The sequence below is a fragment of the Marmota monax genome, unplaced genomic scaffold (assembly GCF_021218885.2).
Source record: "Marmota monax isolate L192 unplaced genomic scaffold, Marmota_monax_Labrador192_F-V1.1 WCK01_AAM20220418_F8-fsc00045, whole genome shotgun sequence".
In the NCBI taxonomy this organism is placed as follows: domain Eukaryota; kingdom Metazoa; phylum Chordata; class Mammalia; order Rodentia; family Sciuridae; genus Marmota; species Marmota monax.
The window spans coordinates 13,144,025-13,163,065 of NW_026692132.1; the positions used below are offsets into that span (position 1 = coordinate 13,144,025).

General features: G+C 32.6%; 1 protein-coding gene across 1 annotated transcript in view; it reads right to left on the reverse strand.

Moving 5' to 3' along the window:
* Cntn5 (contactin 5) overlaps nt 1–19,041 on the reverse strand; it is a 1,252,743-nt gene that overhangs the window by 478,852 nt on the left and 754,850 nt on the right. The window contains exons 4-6 of the mRNA XM_058570757.1: nt 17,543–17,764; nt 3,187–3,310; nt 2,895–3,070 (exon numbers count right to left, since the gene is read on the reverse strand). Of these exons, the coding sequence (XP_058426740.1) occupies nt 2,895–3,070; nt 3,187–3,310; nt 17,543–17,764 (522 nt within the window). The remainder of the gene's footprint in view (nt 1–2,894; nt 3,071–3,186; nt 3,311–17,542; nt 17,765–19,041) is intronic.

Genomic DNA, 19,041 nt, shown 5'->3' on the forward strand with positions numbered 1-19,041 from the left:
CCCTTCAATGGATGAATGGATAAAAAAAATGTGGCATATATACACAATGGAATATTACTCAGCACTAAAAAATAACAAGATCATGGCATTTGCAGGGAAATGGATGGCATTAGAGCAGATTATGCTAAGTGAAGTCAGCCAATCCCCAAAAAACAAATGCCAAATGTCTTCTCTGATATAAGGGGGGTGACTCAAAATGGGGAAGAGAGGAAGAGAATGGGAAGAAGATTACCTCTACCTAGGAAAGAGGGATGCGAGGGAAAGGGAGGAAGAAAGGGAATTGCATGGATGGTGGAAGGAGACCCTCATTGTTATACAAAATACATGTATGAAGATGTGAGAAAAAAAAAAAAAAAGAATAACGTTACCCTAGATTAGGTAGAGAGAAGTGATGGAAGGGGAGGGGATGGGTTGGGGAGATAGGAAGGATAGTAGAATGAAGCAGACATTATTATTATTGTGTGTTTATATGTGAATGCTTGACCAATGTGATTCTGCAAACTGTATACTCAGAAAAATGAGATATTATATCCCATCTGATTCAAATGTATAATATGTCAAGGTCATTGTACTGTCATGTGTAACTAATTAAAACAATTTTTTTTTAAAAAAGAACAATGGCAAGAACAAAGAAAGAAAGAAAGAACTGAACGAACAAAAGAAAGCAAGCAACTGTCCCCTTCAGCCAGGAACCCCCAGAGGAACACCTAACTCAGGGAATACTTCATATCCAAGGCATCCCCTTAGTTAGGTGGGTTGAAACGGAGGGGCAGGGTCACAAGACCCAACCAATGGATGCACAGATACTGCTGACCATGATCTTTACTTTAAAAATATGAAAATACTGTCCTAAAAGAAGCTGAGGACAGATTTATGTTGAATAGATTATAGCTTTCCATGCCTGATTATGTATCTGTAAGTGTAGGTGCCAGAGTGCATGCTCCAAAAGTGGATGGGTATTTGATAACTGTCAATATTCAAGACAGGAAGGCTAGGAAATCACAGCAAAAAGGACATTTTGATCATCAAAGAAAACAGACTGTTGCTCTAAAGCATGCATAAAAATACTTGGCATGGTTGGCTGTATCCAAATAGAAATACATAATATGTAGGCTATGCTAATTGATATACTTGTATCAGATTAAGCAATTAATATTTATATACCATATTCTTTGTACTTGCTGTATCTGTCATGAAAATGCTGTGCTGCTGAACAGTGGAGCAATTAGAAAGAATTTTTGTTTTTTATAGTAGTTTACTAGGTGCATTCTGAAAAGTAATAGGGTCTGTGATAAAATACATATTGTTTTTTAAAATAAAAGAAATGTATTTGGGTTGCTATTTTGGTACTTTTTGTATTTGTAAATGCCCCTAACTAAAGTCCTTATTCATGTCTACTTTAAAAGATAATATTTAGATTTTCCTAGGACCTAGCTCAGTAGTCTCCAAACCATATCTGTTATCAACCCTTTGATTTTTATTTTCTTCTTCACACTTTAACAGTGTGCCTGGATTCTAGGTTAATTAAAAATGATATTTGAGAAAGAATATTTAGAGAAAATAAATTATTGCATTCTTTAGGGTGTAATTTTAACTTAAAAATTGTTTTATGATAATGTAACCAATACAATTACATGTATTAATATAATTATTACTGGCCTTTCCTCTGTATAATCTTAAAAAATTTAAATTTTAGTAGGATTACTTTCCACAGAATGATGTAACAAAGTTTTTTTTTTTTTTTAATCTGGTAGCCTATCTCCACTTTGGTGTAATCCCTCCTCAAATGTGAACTATTTTAAGAGTTTCTAAGAAATTAATATAATCAGTTAGGTATTTGACCTGTATTAGAAAAATATTTATATTACTATATATATATTAGAATATGTTTGTATTTCTAAATGTTTATATATAGACACTCTAAATGTATGTATATGTATATATACACACATATATATATATACATGTGTATATATATATACACATGTATATGTATATACATATATGTCTGTGTGTATGTCTGTATAACACACAAATATATACATGCATTGATGAACAATGGGGTAACCTGTAGAATGCATCAGCAGGACAGTTTGCCATTATGTGAACATTACAGATCACAGAGTGTACTTATACAGACTAAGAAAACTATGATATCACAAGGTGATATGAGAACAATCATATACACAATTTATCAATGACTAAAATGTTATGTGGCACATGAATGTGTATATATATATATATATATATATATATATATATATATACATACACATATACACATATGTACATATATGTTTGAGTCTGTGTGCATATATATACATAAAACTTTATATATATATAAACATGAATATACATATATACACACATATATATACAAAACTATATATGGTACTATTTATTCAGTTCACAAATTAACACACTGAATTTTATATACGAATCTAAATATTCACATTTCAGAAACATTTCTTTGATCATATAATTCTATGAATTATATGAATACAGAATTTTTAGAATATGCCATCTTATGCTTGGAAGAGTCTATAGAGAATAGTGATTATGACATTGTAGAAAAAATAAAAGCAAGTAAATAGATATTTTTGAAAAGTAGAGAAGTCAGATTACAAAAGAAATTTGAATTCTAAAACTTTATCTTCTTTAATACATAGGATTTTAACTTCACAGACTAATGTATCAGATTAATTTGTAAAAAGCAAATATTTTGGGGAAATTCAAACTATTTCAGGAAAAAGTACATTGTTTGCATAGTTCTAATCCTTACCATAGTTTTCAGCAGTGTTTTAAAATTTCCAGTCTTAAGCTTTAATTTAGCTAAAAATTAAAACTACATGTATATACACCACATATAGGAAAAAATCATATACTTTACTCACAGGCAAACTGAAGTGTGGCTTCTCTACTCAGAATACTTCCAAAGGTGTTGGTTGCTAAACACTGATAATGACCAGAGTCCTTTGCTTCATTTGGATTGTTTATGATGAAGGTGCCATCTATCAAACTATAGCGGTAATCACTTTCCAAATCTATTTCTGTTCCATTCCGAAGCCATCTTAGGAAAAATAAGAAGATGAATTATCTAAGATATTATGATACTCCATGGGAATATATCTCATTGATGAGAATTTTTTCAGATTAACGAGCAATGATAAATATTGTTTTATCTACCTGTAGCTGGGAACTGGGTTGCCACGAACTTCACAATTCAATGCTACCTTCTTCTCATCAGAATCAGTTGGGAAAATGATGTCATCCGGTTCTTGTACAAACACTGGCCCATAGTCCACACTTTCTGTAAGGACCAAAAAAGATGCACATCATAATTCCTCAAAAGAGCAAGATACTTTGTTCTCCACCTCACTATATTTGTATTCAAGATTACTGCTCTTTGTAATCAACAAATTTTCAAAAGAAGGTATAACTAATATAATAGTAAATGTATAACTACATTGTTTTTCATAAATTGCAGAGATTTAAAAATAATTTTTTCCACCAAAAATATTTTAAATTTATGATATATGCAATAGAAAAACAAATATCTCAAACATCTCTATATATTTTTTCAACATATATTTTGTTTACATCTTGCAAAGTAGAGCTAAAGAAATTATTAAACATAAACATTTAAAAAAGGCTAAAAGTTTATAAAACTCCTAGAATCTTAAGAATAACAACAAAGAAAAGTAACAAACTAATATTGTGTCACTAACTGAATGCTATACATATAAACATGCTGGTCCACATCCATTCCTTGTATATTTCTTTCTTTTCACTTATTTGCTCAAGCACTACTTAATGCTAATGATGCTAAAGTATAAGGAAATTTGACGTAATGCAAATAAACATGTTTTCCAGAAATGAGACATGTCCTCCAAAATGTCATAAAAATTAATTAATATGTCAAAACATTAACCATTAAGTGTTCTATCAGTAGATTCATGTACTCAGTAAGGAAATCAGAGGAGAAAAGGTATAAGGAAGAAAGGGGAAGAGTGGAAAGAACACTTAAGTGTGTTTCCTTTTACATTCCATGTATGAGATTTTACTTAGTTCATAGTCTTAGAAGTCTTATTATAAAGGTAATTTGAAAGTAGTAAAAACTTCATAGAAAAAGTGGGAATAAAAATGAACCGTATATAGCAGCCTAGGCTTAAGTTTTATAATTTTGCTGGAGAAGTGATGAGCAAGCATGGTGTTTGGGATGTAAGCAGGTCATCTCAGTTTGCAGCTTTGTCAAAGTTCAGAGCATCATGTGCAGATTTAGGATTTGTAAAATTCTGATTTGTGAATTTGGGAAAAGTAACTTTTTTTTTCTTTTCTTTTCTTTTTTTTTTTTTTGGTATAAGGGATTGAACCTAGGGTACTTAACCACTGAGTCACATCCCCACCCCTTTTTATTTTTTTTATTTTGAGACAGGGTCTTTATAAGTTGGTTAGGGCCTTTCCAAGTTGCTGAGGCTGGTGTGTTGAACTTGGGATCCTAGCAAATAAACTACAACTTGGAAAACAGATCGAAGACTGCTAGCTCTTTGAGTTTGAATATCACTATCACTACTACTACTGCTACTATTCCTCCTCTTCCTCCTCTTTGTTTATGAGTGCTGCCATTCTTGTTATATATTTTTGTGTGATTGACTTTTACTACAAATTCACCTACCTAAGAGTTTGACTCCATTTCTGCTGACTACTGACAGCTTTCACGTCCAATCAGTTGCTTTTTCCCCGTTTGCATCACCTCAGGACAAACTGATAAGGAGAGAACCCCCGCCCTTGAGTCTGAAGGGCGAGTTCACACCATACTAACCTCAGTCCACATAGGAACCCTCATCCCAGCTCTACCCACCATCAGTTACGCTGAAAACCATGCCCACTCATTTTTTAACTTGAGCCATTTTCAGACCAGCAGATCCGCATCTCCTCATAATATGAAGAACAACTTTTTTCAACCCCTGGTGAAACTCATATGGCATCACCATCCTCTATATTTGGACCAATTTTGGGCCTCAGAGGTATTGGACTCATCCTCCACAGGGAAAGCACACAGCTAATCAGGATTCAAACATCTGGTTAGAGGACAATAGATCTTCAGGTAAAATGTGAAAGGAGACCTAGAAGAAAGGCAACTGATATACTCTGGACACTATTCTCTTAGTCCTTTTTTTAAAAAAAAAATTATTTTTTATTGGTTCTTTTGAGTAATACATGACAATGGAATCCATTTTGACATAATTATACAAGCATGGACTATACCTTGCTCTCCTTAACACTCCAGTATTTCTCCTTAGCTTTACATCAGAGAAACAGGATATGCTGTAGGATCATCTAAATGTTGGGTAAGAAACCCCTGACAATGGGAGTTAGCACTTGGAGGCAAACAGAGAGTAGCATCAACTAGAGATGCTCAAATTACCCTTATAAATCATAAAATCACAATCTATATCCACATATCTGGAGGCAATCATATAAAATAGCATAAACTGAACACATTTTAATTACAACTCATTTTCCTTTGTTTATTCCAGAGCCTTAGTAACAATCCTATCCACACTAGTCTAGTATCTCAACAAGCCCAGAAAGACAATATGGAATTGATAAAAAAGTGCTCTACAGCTATCTACTACTTCTCAAGTTCATTTAATAATATTTTATGTTCTCACTTTCTTATATTAAAAGTGCATTAATATTCAAAATACTTCCATGTAAAATGTTTTAAAAATCAACGACAAATGAAAGAAAAATAAATTAAAAATAGTATCTAATTAAATATAAATTATCAAGATCCAGTGTAATAGAATTCATAAAGAAATCAAGAATTTGTTTTATTGTGGTTTTTTTTTTTTTTTCATTTCACAAAGCCCCATGAATGCAGCTGCTACATATGTGAAATGATTCAGGTATGTGGTACTGGTGACTCAAATGTCATGAGCAGCATTAGTGTTGAGTTGTGTGATTTTTCTAAGTAGTCACTGATTCTTGGTAAGGCTCTAAACAAAGTTAAATATAACCTTGTTATAATTTAGTTTTTGCACTGACATTCATTATATTTAAAAATACTTGCACATAACTTAATACCAGTTGGATTCTTTTTTCAAATAACTAAAAAGAAAAAAAAAATTTCGCTCATGAGTATGTTTGGCATGGCATTCAAGAATCCTGTGAGTTCCAGGTATAGTTCATTTAATTTTCTTCATGTCCCTTCTCTAAATTCAAGTAGCATCCCTTAATCATTGAGATAACCTGACTACTCCCACGAATTTCAGAAACGTTTCTAAGGGGAATGGTGTTACACCTTGAGCAAATCATTCTGCTAGGGCAATGAACAAAAAATAACTAACCCTACCTAAAGTTATCTGGGTTCTAGCAGTTGTCTCCAATGAGAGATTCCTGAACAGGAATCTGAAGCTCCTGTGAATTTCAACTTAGAGGCCCATGTGCCTTTCTTCAAGTAGTGCTTTCTGCAGTACTGGTTTATTACTTTGTCATAGAGACGATAGGTGCTTTATAGAGGCTTGTGCTAGGATCAAGTTAGTATCTGGCTTTGATTCCTTTTGAAATTTCTTCCACTTATTGATAGGCTTCCTGGATTCTAATTCCCTTCCTGCAAAAACATTTTAAATGTCAACTATTCTGAGATTCCTATAGCCAGGTTGCCTAGAAAAGCCTTGCTTCTTGAAGTGGGATGATATTGTTTTTAATTGTTTTCTCAGATCATGACCTGACATTATCTTATCTCTCTGGATTCTAAACCTGCCGTTTCAGACTTAAATCCTCTTTAAAACCTATCTCTGTGCTCATTTTCACAAAGATTATGTCTAATGCCGGGTCCCAGCCAACTCTACCTGCCAGTTCGCTTTAATTTATGGTCCTGCCTAGCCGATTCATATAATGTGACCTAAGCATATTAGCAATATAATCTAGGAAAAATATCAGATTATCATGTCTGATACAATTATAAGAATCACTTCTAAAAACACTTAGAAGAACCAATGCACACACTTTCTGCCTTGACCAAATAAAACCATATGGAGAGTCTCCAATAGTATACAAGAGAGACAGATTATCTTCTCTTTATCCCTATTGCTCCTGCTTTCTCTCAGGCAATTATATTTTTTCTAAGTGTGATAGCCTCCTACTGACAGTTTTTACTTCTCTCTTGCCATGGAAGTGATTGTGATTATTATTATTTTAAGTCTGATGTTCAGAGGTCTCTCAGGCAATTACTGGTGAAAGTATTCCATGGCTTAATGGGGACTTTCTGTTAACCTGGATAAAAATGTTATACTCTTTAATGAGTATGACTCTATATTTTCATGACAGTCATTAACACTTTGCTACAAGCATATTTTGGACAGTTCCCTAAATATAAGGCATTGTGTTCTTGCTGGGCACTATGTCTTTGAACATATTATTGGTTCTATCTGGAATGTACTTCTACATCTAATATTTTAGATCCACTATCACTTTCTCAGTGTAGTTTCTCCTGAGAGAAAATACTTTCAGGTAAAATAACTGTCAACTTCAAATTTTACACCCTGTTAAATATCTATCACTTAAGAGTGAAGGCGAGGGACCAAGGTTGTAGCTCAGTGGTATAGAACTTGCTTAGCACATGTGAGGCACTCCATTAAATCCTCAGCACCTCATAAACATAAATAAAGGAATTGTGTCCATCTACAACTAAATTTTTTTTTAAAAAAAGAGTGAAGACAAAATAAAGATATATTCACACTTAACAACTATACCACAGTCTTGTTCTCAGGAGAAACAGGTTATATTTGATGACCTCTTCTATGCTCTTACAGAATCATGTGCATACCTCTGACATGCCAATTATAATAGATATCAATGTGCTTTTTGTGGCTGTGTCCATATCAAAAACCAAACACATGAGGCTACGGTTACATTAAATAGTGTATAATTAGGAAGATAAAAGTAGGCTGAAAAAGCTTCCTGACTAGGAACGAAGTCAAGATGTTCCTGAGCTTAGTTACTAAATTTCAGTATCCTGAAGTGGGGGCAGGTGCTTCAGAAATGCCATTAAACTTATTCTGATCTAGAAGTACTAGGGACCAGGTGGCAGTGACCACAAATTGGTTAAACATAAGAGGTAAGCACAGAGGAGAAAGAGAGAAAGAAAATAAGTTAAAATGTGTCCATCCCATAGATATATGAAAAATAAACCAGAATTACAATGTAGATAAGAAATTCTAGTGTTGCAAATCAAACTTAATAAAAACAAAAAATCATAGGAATGATAAATTTACTCCAGATGAAATATATTTTAAAACCCTGCCTAAAACAAAACATGAAAATAAATATGATTAGGATATCAAAAGGCATATAAGACCAAGTGGATTATAATTATGAAACACAAAAAGGGTAAAAAATAAGTAATATAAAGATGAATTGGGAACCATTTTTGAAATCAAATATAGCTGATTAAAATTTCTCCCATGTAATACCACTTAGAAATTTTAAGTTATATTAAAAGTTGTATTAAAACTTCTAAAGGTTAAAGTTCTATTATTTAAAGAAATTTAAAGATACTTAAAAGATATGGAGGGGGACATTTTATATATCTTATATGCAAAAATCATATACATGACAGATACCCACTCTGCTAAAAATAATTAATAAAGGGAAAAAATGAAATATTTAGTACAGAAGTAGTGTTTGAAGGAAAAGAAGAATTTTTGCACATTTGAAAAGAAACATGTTATCTTTCCTTCCAGATTGCTGCACAAGTACTGGGAAGATAAAAAAGAAGTCTACTTTTAGAAACTACATAGTAAATATGCAAAACACCAAGAATTAGAAAAGAAATAACTTGCATTAGAGAGTCCATTTGCAAAGGAATGACAATTAGATTGATAACAGACTTCTTACTTGGTTAAAGAAGATAACTAAAGTATTCAGGGAAAATAAGTGTCAGCTTCAAATTTTACACCCTGCTAAATATCTATCACTTAAGAGCAAAGGCCTCTTAAGTGATAGATAGAGGTTGTAGCTCAGTGGTATAGCACTTGCCTAGCACATGTGAGGCACACTGGGTTTGATCCTCAGCATCACAAAACTATTTAAAATAAAGATATCGTGTCCATCTACAACTAAAATAAATTTTAAAAAGAGTGAAGACATAATAAAGAAATATTCAAACATACAAAGACAGTCTTATTCTCAGTATTAAGGAATATGCCTCGCTAAGAAAGTGAACACAGAGATGAAATCATGACTACAGATGCTAAAAAGTGAAAATATAATTCAATATTAATTTTACAGCTTTTTAAAATAAAAGGTAAAATTAATAAAAACAAAGGTAATAAGTATGTAAGCATGCAAATATGACATGTTGAAAAAATAAAATTATTAAATAACCTTATACTCGAGAAATTTCTAAGTATGTAAATGATAATCAATAAAAGAATAGTTGATGATAATATGTAAGAGAATAGTTATTCTGGGTGGTGGCAAGCACTGTAATCCCAGAAGCTTGGGAGGCTGAGGCAGGAGGATCACCACTACAAAGACAGCCTCAACAACTTGGCAAAACCCTGCCTCTAAATAAAATATTTAAAAAATAGCTGAGGATTTGGCTCAGTGGTTAAGCACTCCTGGGTTTAATCTCAGGTACAAAAAAAATGAATTTGCATGTAATATGTAAAATCCAAAACAGAGAAGAATCAAATATAGAAAACTGGATCTAGCCAATAGGAGGCATGGGATATTGAAAAAAATGTTCTAAAAAAAGTAAAAAAAAATGTGGCGACACTGGCTTATTATAAACAAATCTTTCTTTCTTTTTCTTTTTTCTTTTTTTTTTTCTTCTCTGGTGTTGTTTCTTCCCTAACCACATAGCTAGCTACTTTTACAAGTAATTTTTCTAATGCACTATCCACCACATAATACAGGACAAGAGCATATGGGCAAGAGCTAACAGAAAATATCAGGCAACATAAACAGAACCATGGGATTCTAGATACCAGATTTAACAGATTCAGACTACAGACAACTATGTTTACTATGCTACTGTCTCCTTAGAGAAGAAAACTGATGAAATCTAGTAATAAATCTAACAAAATATGTTAAAAAGTTCATTATTATAGAATTTAAAATATGTTTGAAAACATGATAAAGGTTGTTTTATAAACAGTAGCTTATCTTAGTTTATAAACAGTTCTCTGAAAATAGAAAAAAATGATATTGTCATTAATATTATATGCTAAACTACTTTAAGTAATTCAAATACCTAAATAAAATCTAAATTTAAAGTAAGAAATGGATAAAACATCAAAGTAAAAAAGGTTTATACTTAAATACAAAAAGCAAAGACTATAAAACAAAATATTACTATTTCTGATTATGTGGAAATTAAAAATTCTGTTGAACAAAATATCCATTGACATGATAAAAAGACAAGGTAAATGCTTAGAGAAGATATTTATAATGAATTTTACCAATGGTTTATAAATTTTCTACATAATAGTAAAAAAATAAATGTTCTAATTGGAAAAACAGTATATATGAATAAGCAATACACAGAAGAGAGAAGCAGAATGTTTGATATATTCCTAATATAATTTTAACCTTACTAATCAAGGAAATGTAAAATAAAACCAAAAAACAACATAGTATTTGAAGGATTGGGAAAAAATATTTTGACTTGTTAACAACATAGAGAAGTGGGAACATTCTTCCAGAAATATATAAAGCAATCTAACAATATTAAAAAGAGTTGCAATTGTACATATAGGTTAATATAAAAATAGCACTTCTAAAATGTGTATACCATAGTTGTCAACAAAAATGCAAAAGAACATTCATTTGATGTTCCAACAACTGAAAATTAAAAACAATCTAAATACTCATCAAAAGAAATGTTTATTGTAGTAGTCATACAGTGATGTGCCTTATAGTGTATAAAAGGAACTAAGAACTGCAAATATCAAGATAGATGAACATTAGGGATATAATGTTTATCCAGAAAAGGTAGATCATGAATGACATACTGAGTAAAATTTACATTAAAGGTAAGTACATGTATTTTATAGCAGAATGGTAATGATATCATTACATTCAGGTGAGTAACAAAACTCATATAATGGGTCCTAAAAAACTAAAAGGGGAGACCTAATCTGAACAAAGCTTTCAATTTAAATTCTATGTAAAAAAAAATACTAAAGAAAATTTGGAAAAAATATTAAAATTTAATAAAGCTAATATATTGTCCTGAGATTTTCCTGAAATTTCTTTTATATCTTAAATATTTCACAATTTTGAATAGAATGAATAAATCATAAAACTTTTAAAATAAACTATTAAGTAAAATAGTAGGAAGATTTGATTTTTCTCTCTTCCACTCAAAGTGCCTTTTTTTTTCTTGGCATCTGTTAATGTAATAAATAGAACTGAAAAGCGGGTTTTGTATAGAATATTAAGGAGAATGAAGAATAATATATAATGAAGACCTGAATAAAAAAATCTTGGCTGAATATAGGGATTTTCTGCCTGGAAAAATATACCAAGTTGTGGGGATGATCACAAGATGACATAGAAAACAAAAATAGATGAAATGGATGAAAGAAACTTTGGAAATATGAAATTGTGAAAAGAATTTTCTGTAGAAAATGTAGAGGTATGGTAAGATTAACAGGAGGGATACCCATAAAACAACAACAACAAAAACTGTATGTTTATCATCTATCTCCAAGGGTCAAGAAAACAGGTATAGTTTAACCAGGTCCTATGAATGTGTGTCTTTGGTGAAGTGGGACCATAGCTTCACATCAAGATTGGAACAGCTTCACAGATCCAACTGTGAACTCCATCATGTGATAATTGGTTGGGTTCAGTTCCTGAGGACTGTGGGACTGAGTGCCTCAATTACTCATGGACTGTTGTCCAGAGGCTATTCTCAGTGGAGACTTCTCTCAACATTAGCTGACTTTCATTTGCAAGAGCAAGCCAGAGACTAAGGAAGGTAAATAATACAGAAGCCAGGATCTTTTGCAGCCCCATGTTGAAAGTTATATCCCATTATTTTTGTCAGAATCTCTTCTCCAGAAGCAAGTTAACAGTAGAGTTCTGAGAGCAGGGAGACATTATATTATAAATGCCAGGAGATGGGAATCATTGGGAGCCATTGTAGAGGCCAGTACTTACTACAGGTGTCATCATATTTGTTTCAGAGATTTTAAGAAATTAAATATTACTAAGTTGTACTCCTTTCTGTCTCACATGTTCCCTTTGACCTCAGAGGTAAGCTCTAGAGTCCACTTGTGGTTTCAAGTTCATGCTTTAAAACAACTACATACATGTATACATATAAAATACCTTAATTGTTTCAAAAATGTCATAATATATTTGTAATTATTTGTAATAACCTTATATTTTAAGGCATATGCATTTTGTTTCATAAAGTTATAACCCATTCACTTCACAGCTGTAGCTTTCCATTGAGGGGAAAAATACAATTTATTTGTCTGTATCCCTTCTGACGGACTTCTGGGGTTTTCCAATTTTTACTTTTAAACATATATTGTAGTTAACGTACTTTTAATTTTCCTGTATACGTGTAGGTGTGTTTTACCAGGATTCATATCCAGGAGTGGAATCACTTCACCAAATTGCTCTTCAAACTGTGTTTTTACATTTGTCAGAAAAATCTTTGTTCCACCCGTGGTACTCCTTGGTTTAACTCTGAGCATAAGTGGGATGGCTTTCTATTCAGGCTCTGTTAGAGTTCTCATTTTTCACAAGAGCATGTCAACCTCAGGTTTACTCTTTCTCAAGGCTAAAGGGAATTACCTGAAAAAAGCCATATGTCAGACTCTTGTCAGAGAGAAAGAATTAAAAATCACAGCTAGCCAAGATCTATCAAATACTCAGATGAGACAATAGTAGTTAGGAAAGATCATTTGGGAAATACTCAAACTATCCACTCTTCTGGATATTGTAAAATGTGGATTAAGCTAGATCCACAGAAGATATACATCATATTAAATTGGTTCCCAGACTAGGGCCTTGCTACTCAAAGTATAGTCGAGCAGCATCAGCATCACCAAGGAGATGTTTTCTAACTGAGGTAATCTGACCCCACTCCAGATCTTCAAAATGGGATTTATATTTAAGATACTCAAATGCATGACTTGCAGGTACATTTAAGATCCAGGAGCACAGATTGAGAGAAAAACTCATCTTTTTGTTGTTGCTATTTTTGTTCTATGTCCCTTTATTGAAGGGGAAATTAAGTGAATTTTTTTTATATAGTAAAAATAATGTTCAGGCTGGGTGTGGTGACACATGCTGTAATCCCAGCAGCTCAGGGGCCAAAGCAGGAGGATTGTGAGTTCAAAGCCAGCTTCAGCAACTTAGCAAGGTCTAAGCAACTCCTAGAACCCTGTCTCTAAATAAAATATATATTTTAAAAAATAAGGGCTGGGGATATGGCTTAATGGTTAACCACCCCTGGATTTAATTCTTGGTATAAAAAATAAGTAAGTAAAGTTCAGGTCAGTGCCCATTTTAACAAATAATGAAGGCTTAATGAGGACCCTCCAGAAAACTGTGTCTGACCTGTGTTGGAAATAGTTGTGCTTCTATTGAATAACAATTCTGTTTCAATGTTTGAAGACTGTCAAATATTGACAGAATAATTAAATAATTGACCAGAATATCTCATTCCTTGGCTACTAATTACCCCAAATGGGACGTGCATAGCAAGTATATATTCTACTATAAATGCAGGTGTTTACAACATTTAATTTGAATTAGCCTCATGCTTGGCTCCCATAATATATCTTAATGTTTATTGTTTGCCTAATCCTTACATATTTTAACTCATATTTTCTTGCTATATTTTACATATCATTGTAAGTTTCCTGAACTTTCATTTGGAACAAGCGAACAAAAGAGTAGAATACTAGTTGGTAGCAAATTATACCAAATGAGTATTCGTAGTTCTCAATACTCAATACATTCTACTTATACATCATCCCATAATATAAAAATGCCCGATTGAGTGTAACATTGAATTTAAAGTAATGGAAATTTTAATATTTATACTGAGTTTAAATATAGTTTGGTAAATAAAACATATTTAGAGTGCTAACACTGTGCATAAATAAAATTTCAATGCCAACACCATGGATGGGCCACTGGAAACAAGTTATATAATCACAGGAAATGAGTTTGCCTGTGTCTAGCATCACAATCCAATTTGACATTTGAATATCCAACATTAAAATTTATTCAAGCAATTTAATTTTTGCAAATATTTCTTGAAATGTTTAATCCTTCATCAGTTATAACTGAAATGTAGCCCACATATACTGTTATTAAAATGAGTAGACATGTAAATGAAAACTGGGTATACTATTTATTAGCAGTGTGACTTGTGCAAAATATTCACCTATCCACAAGTTTCAATTTCTGTAGAATATAGTAACAATATACACCACCACACATACTTGTTGAAGAAATTGAATGAAATAAGCTATATAAGTGACTGGCACAGAGCCTGTTGATAATGAAGTGCTATTGTGTCCCATGGCTATTAATTAACCTAATACCTATTTTGTTTTCCTGTATGTTCAATAATGACAGGGTTAGAGAAAATCTAGAAAATGTTTTTCAGAGTTTAATGTTAACAGCTACAGAGTAGTTCTTAAATTAACCCATATCTTAGTGTTGGACATTATTTATTATTTAACACTCATAAAAAATGCTAAATATATACATATACAAGTATGTGCCCTGTTTATTATTTCTTTGTACAGAATAAACACCTAGAAATAAAACCATTGGATTATATCACACTTCTATTTTAAGGTTATTGATATTCATTGCTAAATTGCCATTCAAAATATATTTTTTATTTATAAAAATGTATAATATTTAGTCTTAATCTTAAATCACGATTGGTATTGAGTAGAATTAAATAATAATTAAATGCATTAAAATATGTGAGAGAAATTTAGATTTGGAGAGAAATTTATGACCCAGCTGGCCTCAACAGTAGTTTCCTCTTCTTGATCAATTTCAGTTTTTTTCCTGATTGTAGTCTGTTGAATGTCCTTTTATTTTAAAACATTAATTTTTACAAATTTAAAATTGCAATCTCATTCTCAGTTCCTTTGATACATAAATCATCTCCCAATCTCTGCCTTTTTTTGCAAACCAGCAATGTCTGTCTCAATGACCTGAGAGCTATCCATTTGAAGTGCAGTCATTGAGAATTATAGGGTAACAATCTCTGTGAGAGGATAGAAGTTGAACTTCAACATAGTTCTTGAAAGACTGGCCAGAGCAATTAGACGAAAGAAATTAAAGGGATATGTATAGGAAAAGAAGAACTTAAATTAACACTATTTGATGATGATACAAAGTAGCAGGATATAAAATCAATACCCTAAATCAAAGGTATTTCTGTATATCAATGACAAATCCTCTGAGAAGGAAATGAGGACTACTACCCCATTTACAATAACCAAAAAAAAAGGTAATTGGAAATCAACAAAATTGGTGACATATCTATACAATGTAAACTAAAGAACCCTAAAGAAAGAAATCAAAGAAGACAGAAAGATCTACCTTGCTCTTGGATAGGCAGAATTAATATTATCAAAATGACTATACTACCAAAAGCACTATACAGACTTAATACAATTCCGATCAAAACCCCAATGGCATTCCTCAGAGAAATAGAAAAAGCAATTATGAAATTCATCTGGAAAAACAAGAGACCCAGAATAGCTAAAGCAATCTTTAGCAGGAAGAGTGAAGCAGGTTGGCCTCACTATACCAGACTTTAAACTACACTAAAGAGCAATAGTAACAAAAACAGCATGGTTTTGGCACCAAAACAGACTGTTAGACCAAGGTACAGAATAGAAGACACAGAGACTAACCCACAAAACTACAATTATCTTATATTAGACAAAGGTGCCAAAAACATGCATTGGAGAAAAGATAGCCTCTTCAACAAACGGTGCTGGGAAAACTGGAAATCCATATGCAACAAAATGGGATTAAACCCCTATCTCTCACAATACACAAAATTCAATTCAAAGTGGATCAAGGAACTAACCCAGAGACTCTGCATCTAATAGAAGAAAAAGTAGGCCCAAATCTTCATCATGTGGGATTAGGCCCCAACTTCCTTAATAAGACTCCTATAGTACAAGAATTAAAACCAAGAATCAATAAACGGGATGAACTCAAACTAAAAAGTTTCTTCTCAGAAAAAAAAAAAAAAAAAATCTGAGATGAACAGAGAGCCTACATCCTGGGAGCAAATTTTTACCCCTCAGACATCAGATAGAGCACTAATCTCTAGGGTATATAAAGAGCTCAAAAAACTAAACACCAAAAATAAATAAATAAATAAATAAATAAATAAAAATAACCCAATCAACAAATGGGCCAAGGACCTGAATGAACACTTCTCAGAAGAGAATATACAGTCAATCAACAAATATATGAAAAAATGTTCATCATCTCTATCAATTAGAGAATTACAAATCAAAACTACTCTAAGATATCATCTCAGTCCAGTCAGAATGGCAGCTATTATGAAGATAAACAACAATAAGTGTTGGCGAGGATGTGGGGGAAAAAAGGTATACTCATGCATTGCTGGTGGGTCTGCAAATTGGTGCAGCCAATATGGAAAGCAGTATGGAGATTCCTTGGAAATCTGGGAATGGAACCACCATTTGACCCAACTATCCCTCTCCTTGTATGCCCCAAAGACTTAAAAACAGCATACTACAGGACACAGCCACATCAATGTTTATAGCGGCACAATTCAAAATAGCTAAACTGTGAGCCAACCTGATGCCCTTCAGTGGATGAATGGATAAAAAAAAATGTGGCATATAAACATAATGGAATTTTACTCAGCAATAAAAGAGAATAAAATCATGGCATTTGCAGGTAAATGAATGACTTTGGAGAAGATAATGCTAAGTGAAGTTAGTTGATCCCCCCAAAACAGATGCAGAATGTTTTCTCCGATATAAGGAGGCTGACTCATAGTTGGGTAGGGAGGGGGAGCATGGGAGGAATAAATGAATTCTAGATAGGGCAGAGGGATGGGAGGGAAAGGGAGAGGTCAGGGGATTAGCAAGGATGGTGGAATGTGATAGACATCATTATCCAAAGTACATGTATGAAGACACAAATTGGTGTCAACATACTTTATATATATCCAGAGATATGAAAAATTGTGATATATATGTGTTATAAGAATTGTAATGCATTCTTCTGTCATTTATTTTTAAAAAATCAATTTAAAAAAGCACCAGTAAACACAGATAGCCTAATCTGGCTGACCAAGTTCACCTCTAAACTGTTCTAATTTTCCTCCAGTTCATCATACCTCTTAGAAACTCTACTGCCTTTAGTCATAGCACAGTAAAGTTCAGTCTCTTCTATTGTAGCCATCTTTACCCCTATTCCTATAGTCTTAAATAAAATATTCCTGGACTGTTTAACTCCATCTTTGCAGTTTTTCTTTGACACTTACCATCTTGTTTGAAGGCATCTGAGGAATGATAAAGACTGATGGGAGAATAATAGTGTTGAGCTGCCCCTCGCCAGCTGGGCGAAGAGACACTCAGTGTTCCCAAGGAAGGGCTGCTGTATCGCTGTCTGGTCTTGGAACCAAAGAGAGATGAGGATGAGCTCTTCTTAATTCTTAGCAAAGCTGCATGTGAAGTAGGTAGACCAGGAGGAGCTTCAAAATATTCTGTAAAACAAAACAATAATAAAAAGTGAGTTCTTTTTTTTTAAAGAGAGAGTGTGTGCGTGTGTGTGTGTGTGTGTGTGAGAGAGAGAGAGAGAGAGAGAGAGAGAATTTTTCAATATTTATTTTCTAGTTTTCGGCAGACACAACATCTTTGTTTGTATGTGATGCTGAGGATCGAACCCGGGCAGCACGCATGCCAGGCGAGCGTGCTACCGCTTGGGCCACATCCCCAGCCCTAAAAAGTGAGTTCTAAGGAGACTGTTTGTTTATTTTTTTTTTTAAATAAAATTTGTTTCTACACAGATATGGTTAAAAATCTTCCTTGGAGCTGCAAACAAATTCATACTACAGTGTGAATAAAAAACATTTATGAAAGTCCTACTGATTGTAATATTGGACTTTATAAGAAAAAAAAAGATATTAAGGGGAAAAAAAGCAAATAAAGAAACATAGTGATGGAGGGAAGCAAAACAAAGAAGACAAGAAAGGAAGGAACAAGAGAATGCAAAACTTCAAGCCTTCTACTTTCCTAGTCAGAAATGTTTGAGAATCAGCCTTATACATTTGCCTTAATATTTCATTAAAAACTCTGAAACAATATTCATCCCACATACATTAGATCAGATTCTTTTTATTGTTAAAAATAGGGGTGCAGGGAAAGGGGGCTAGAGTTGTGGCTCAGTGGTAGAGTATTTGCCAAGCATGTGTGAGGCCCTGGATTCGATCCTCAGCACCACATAAAAATAAATAAATAAGATAAAGGTATTTAAAAAAATAAGGGGAGGGAAGAAAAAATAATCTCACTTCTGTTCTTTAAATATATTGGGTCTGCATCACCTATAAATTATAATTTCATAGGAAATATATCTAAGGGAGCACATAAGTTTAGAATAACCTTGAAATTATAACTTTTAACTAGAAAAGCAAAATAACTATGGGACATAAAAAGAATTTGAATGTAATTTCTTTTGTATGTTTTGTTGTATAATTTATAAAGCTTACTACTATCAAGTGGCATATTATTATAAAGCTCCAACTTTTATTGATTACTGAGAATATTTTGTCTATAATTTAATTACCAAAGTATTTGCTTAGAAAAGGTGTGCATAGTGCCTGGAATAGATTGTACTAATTTACTTCTTGTTCACAGGGAAGATAAGTTAGGTGCATAAATTAATTTAAAAAAAAAACATAGAAATTATAATATTAAAGAGCAATTAGGAGAGGGATTTTTTTTTCTATGTCTAATATCAATTCAACCAGACAATTTGCTGGTC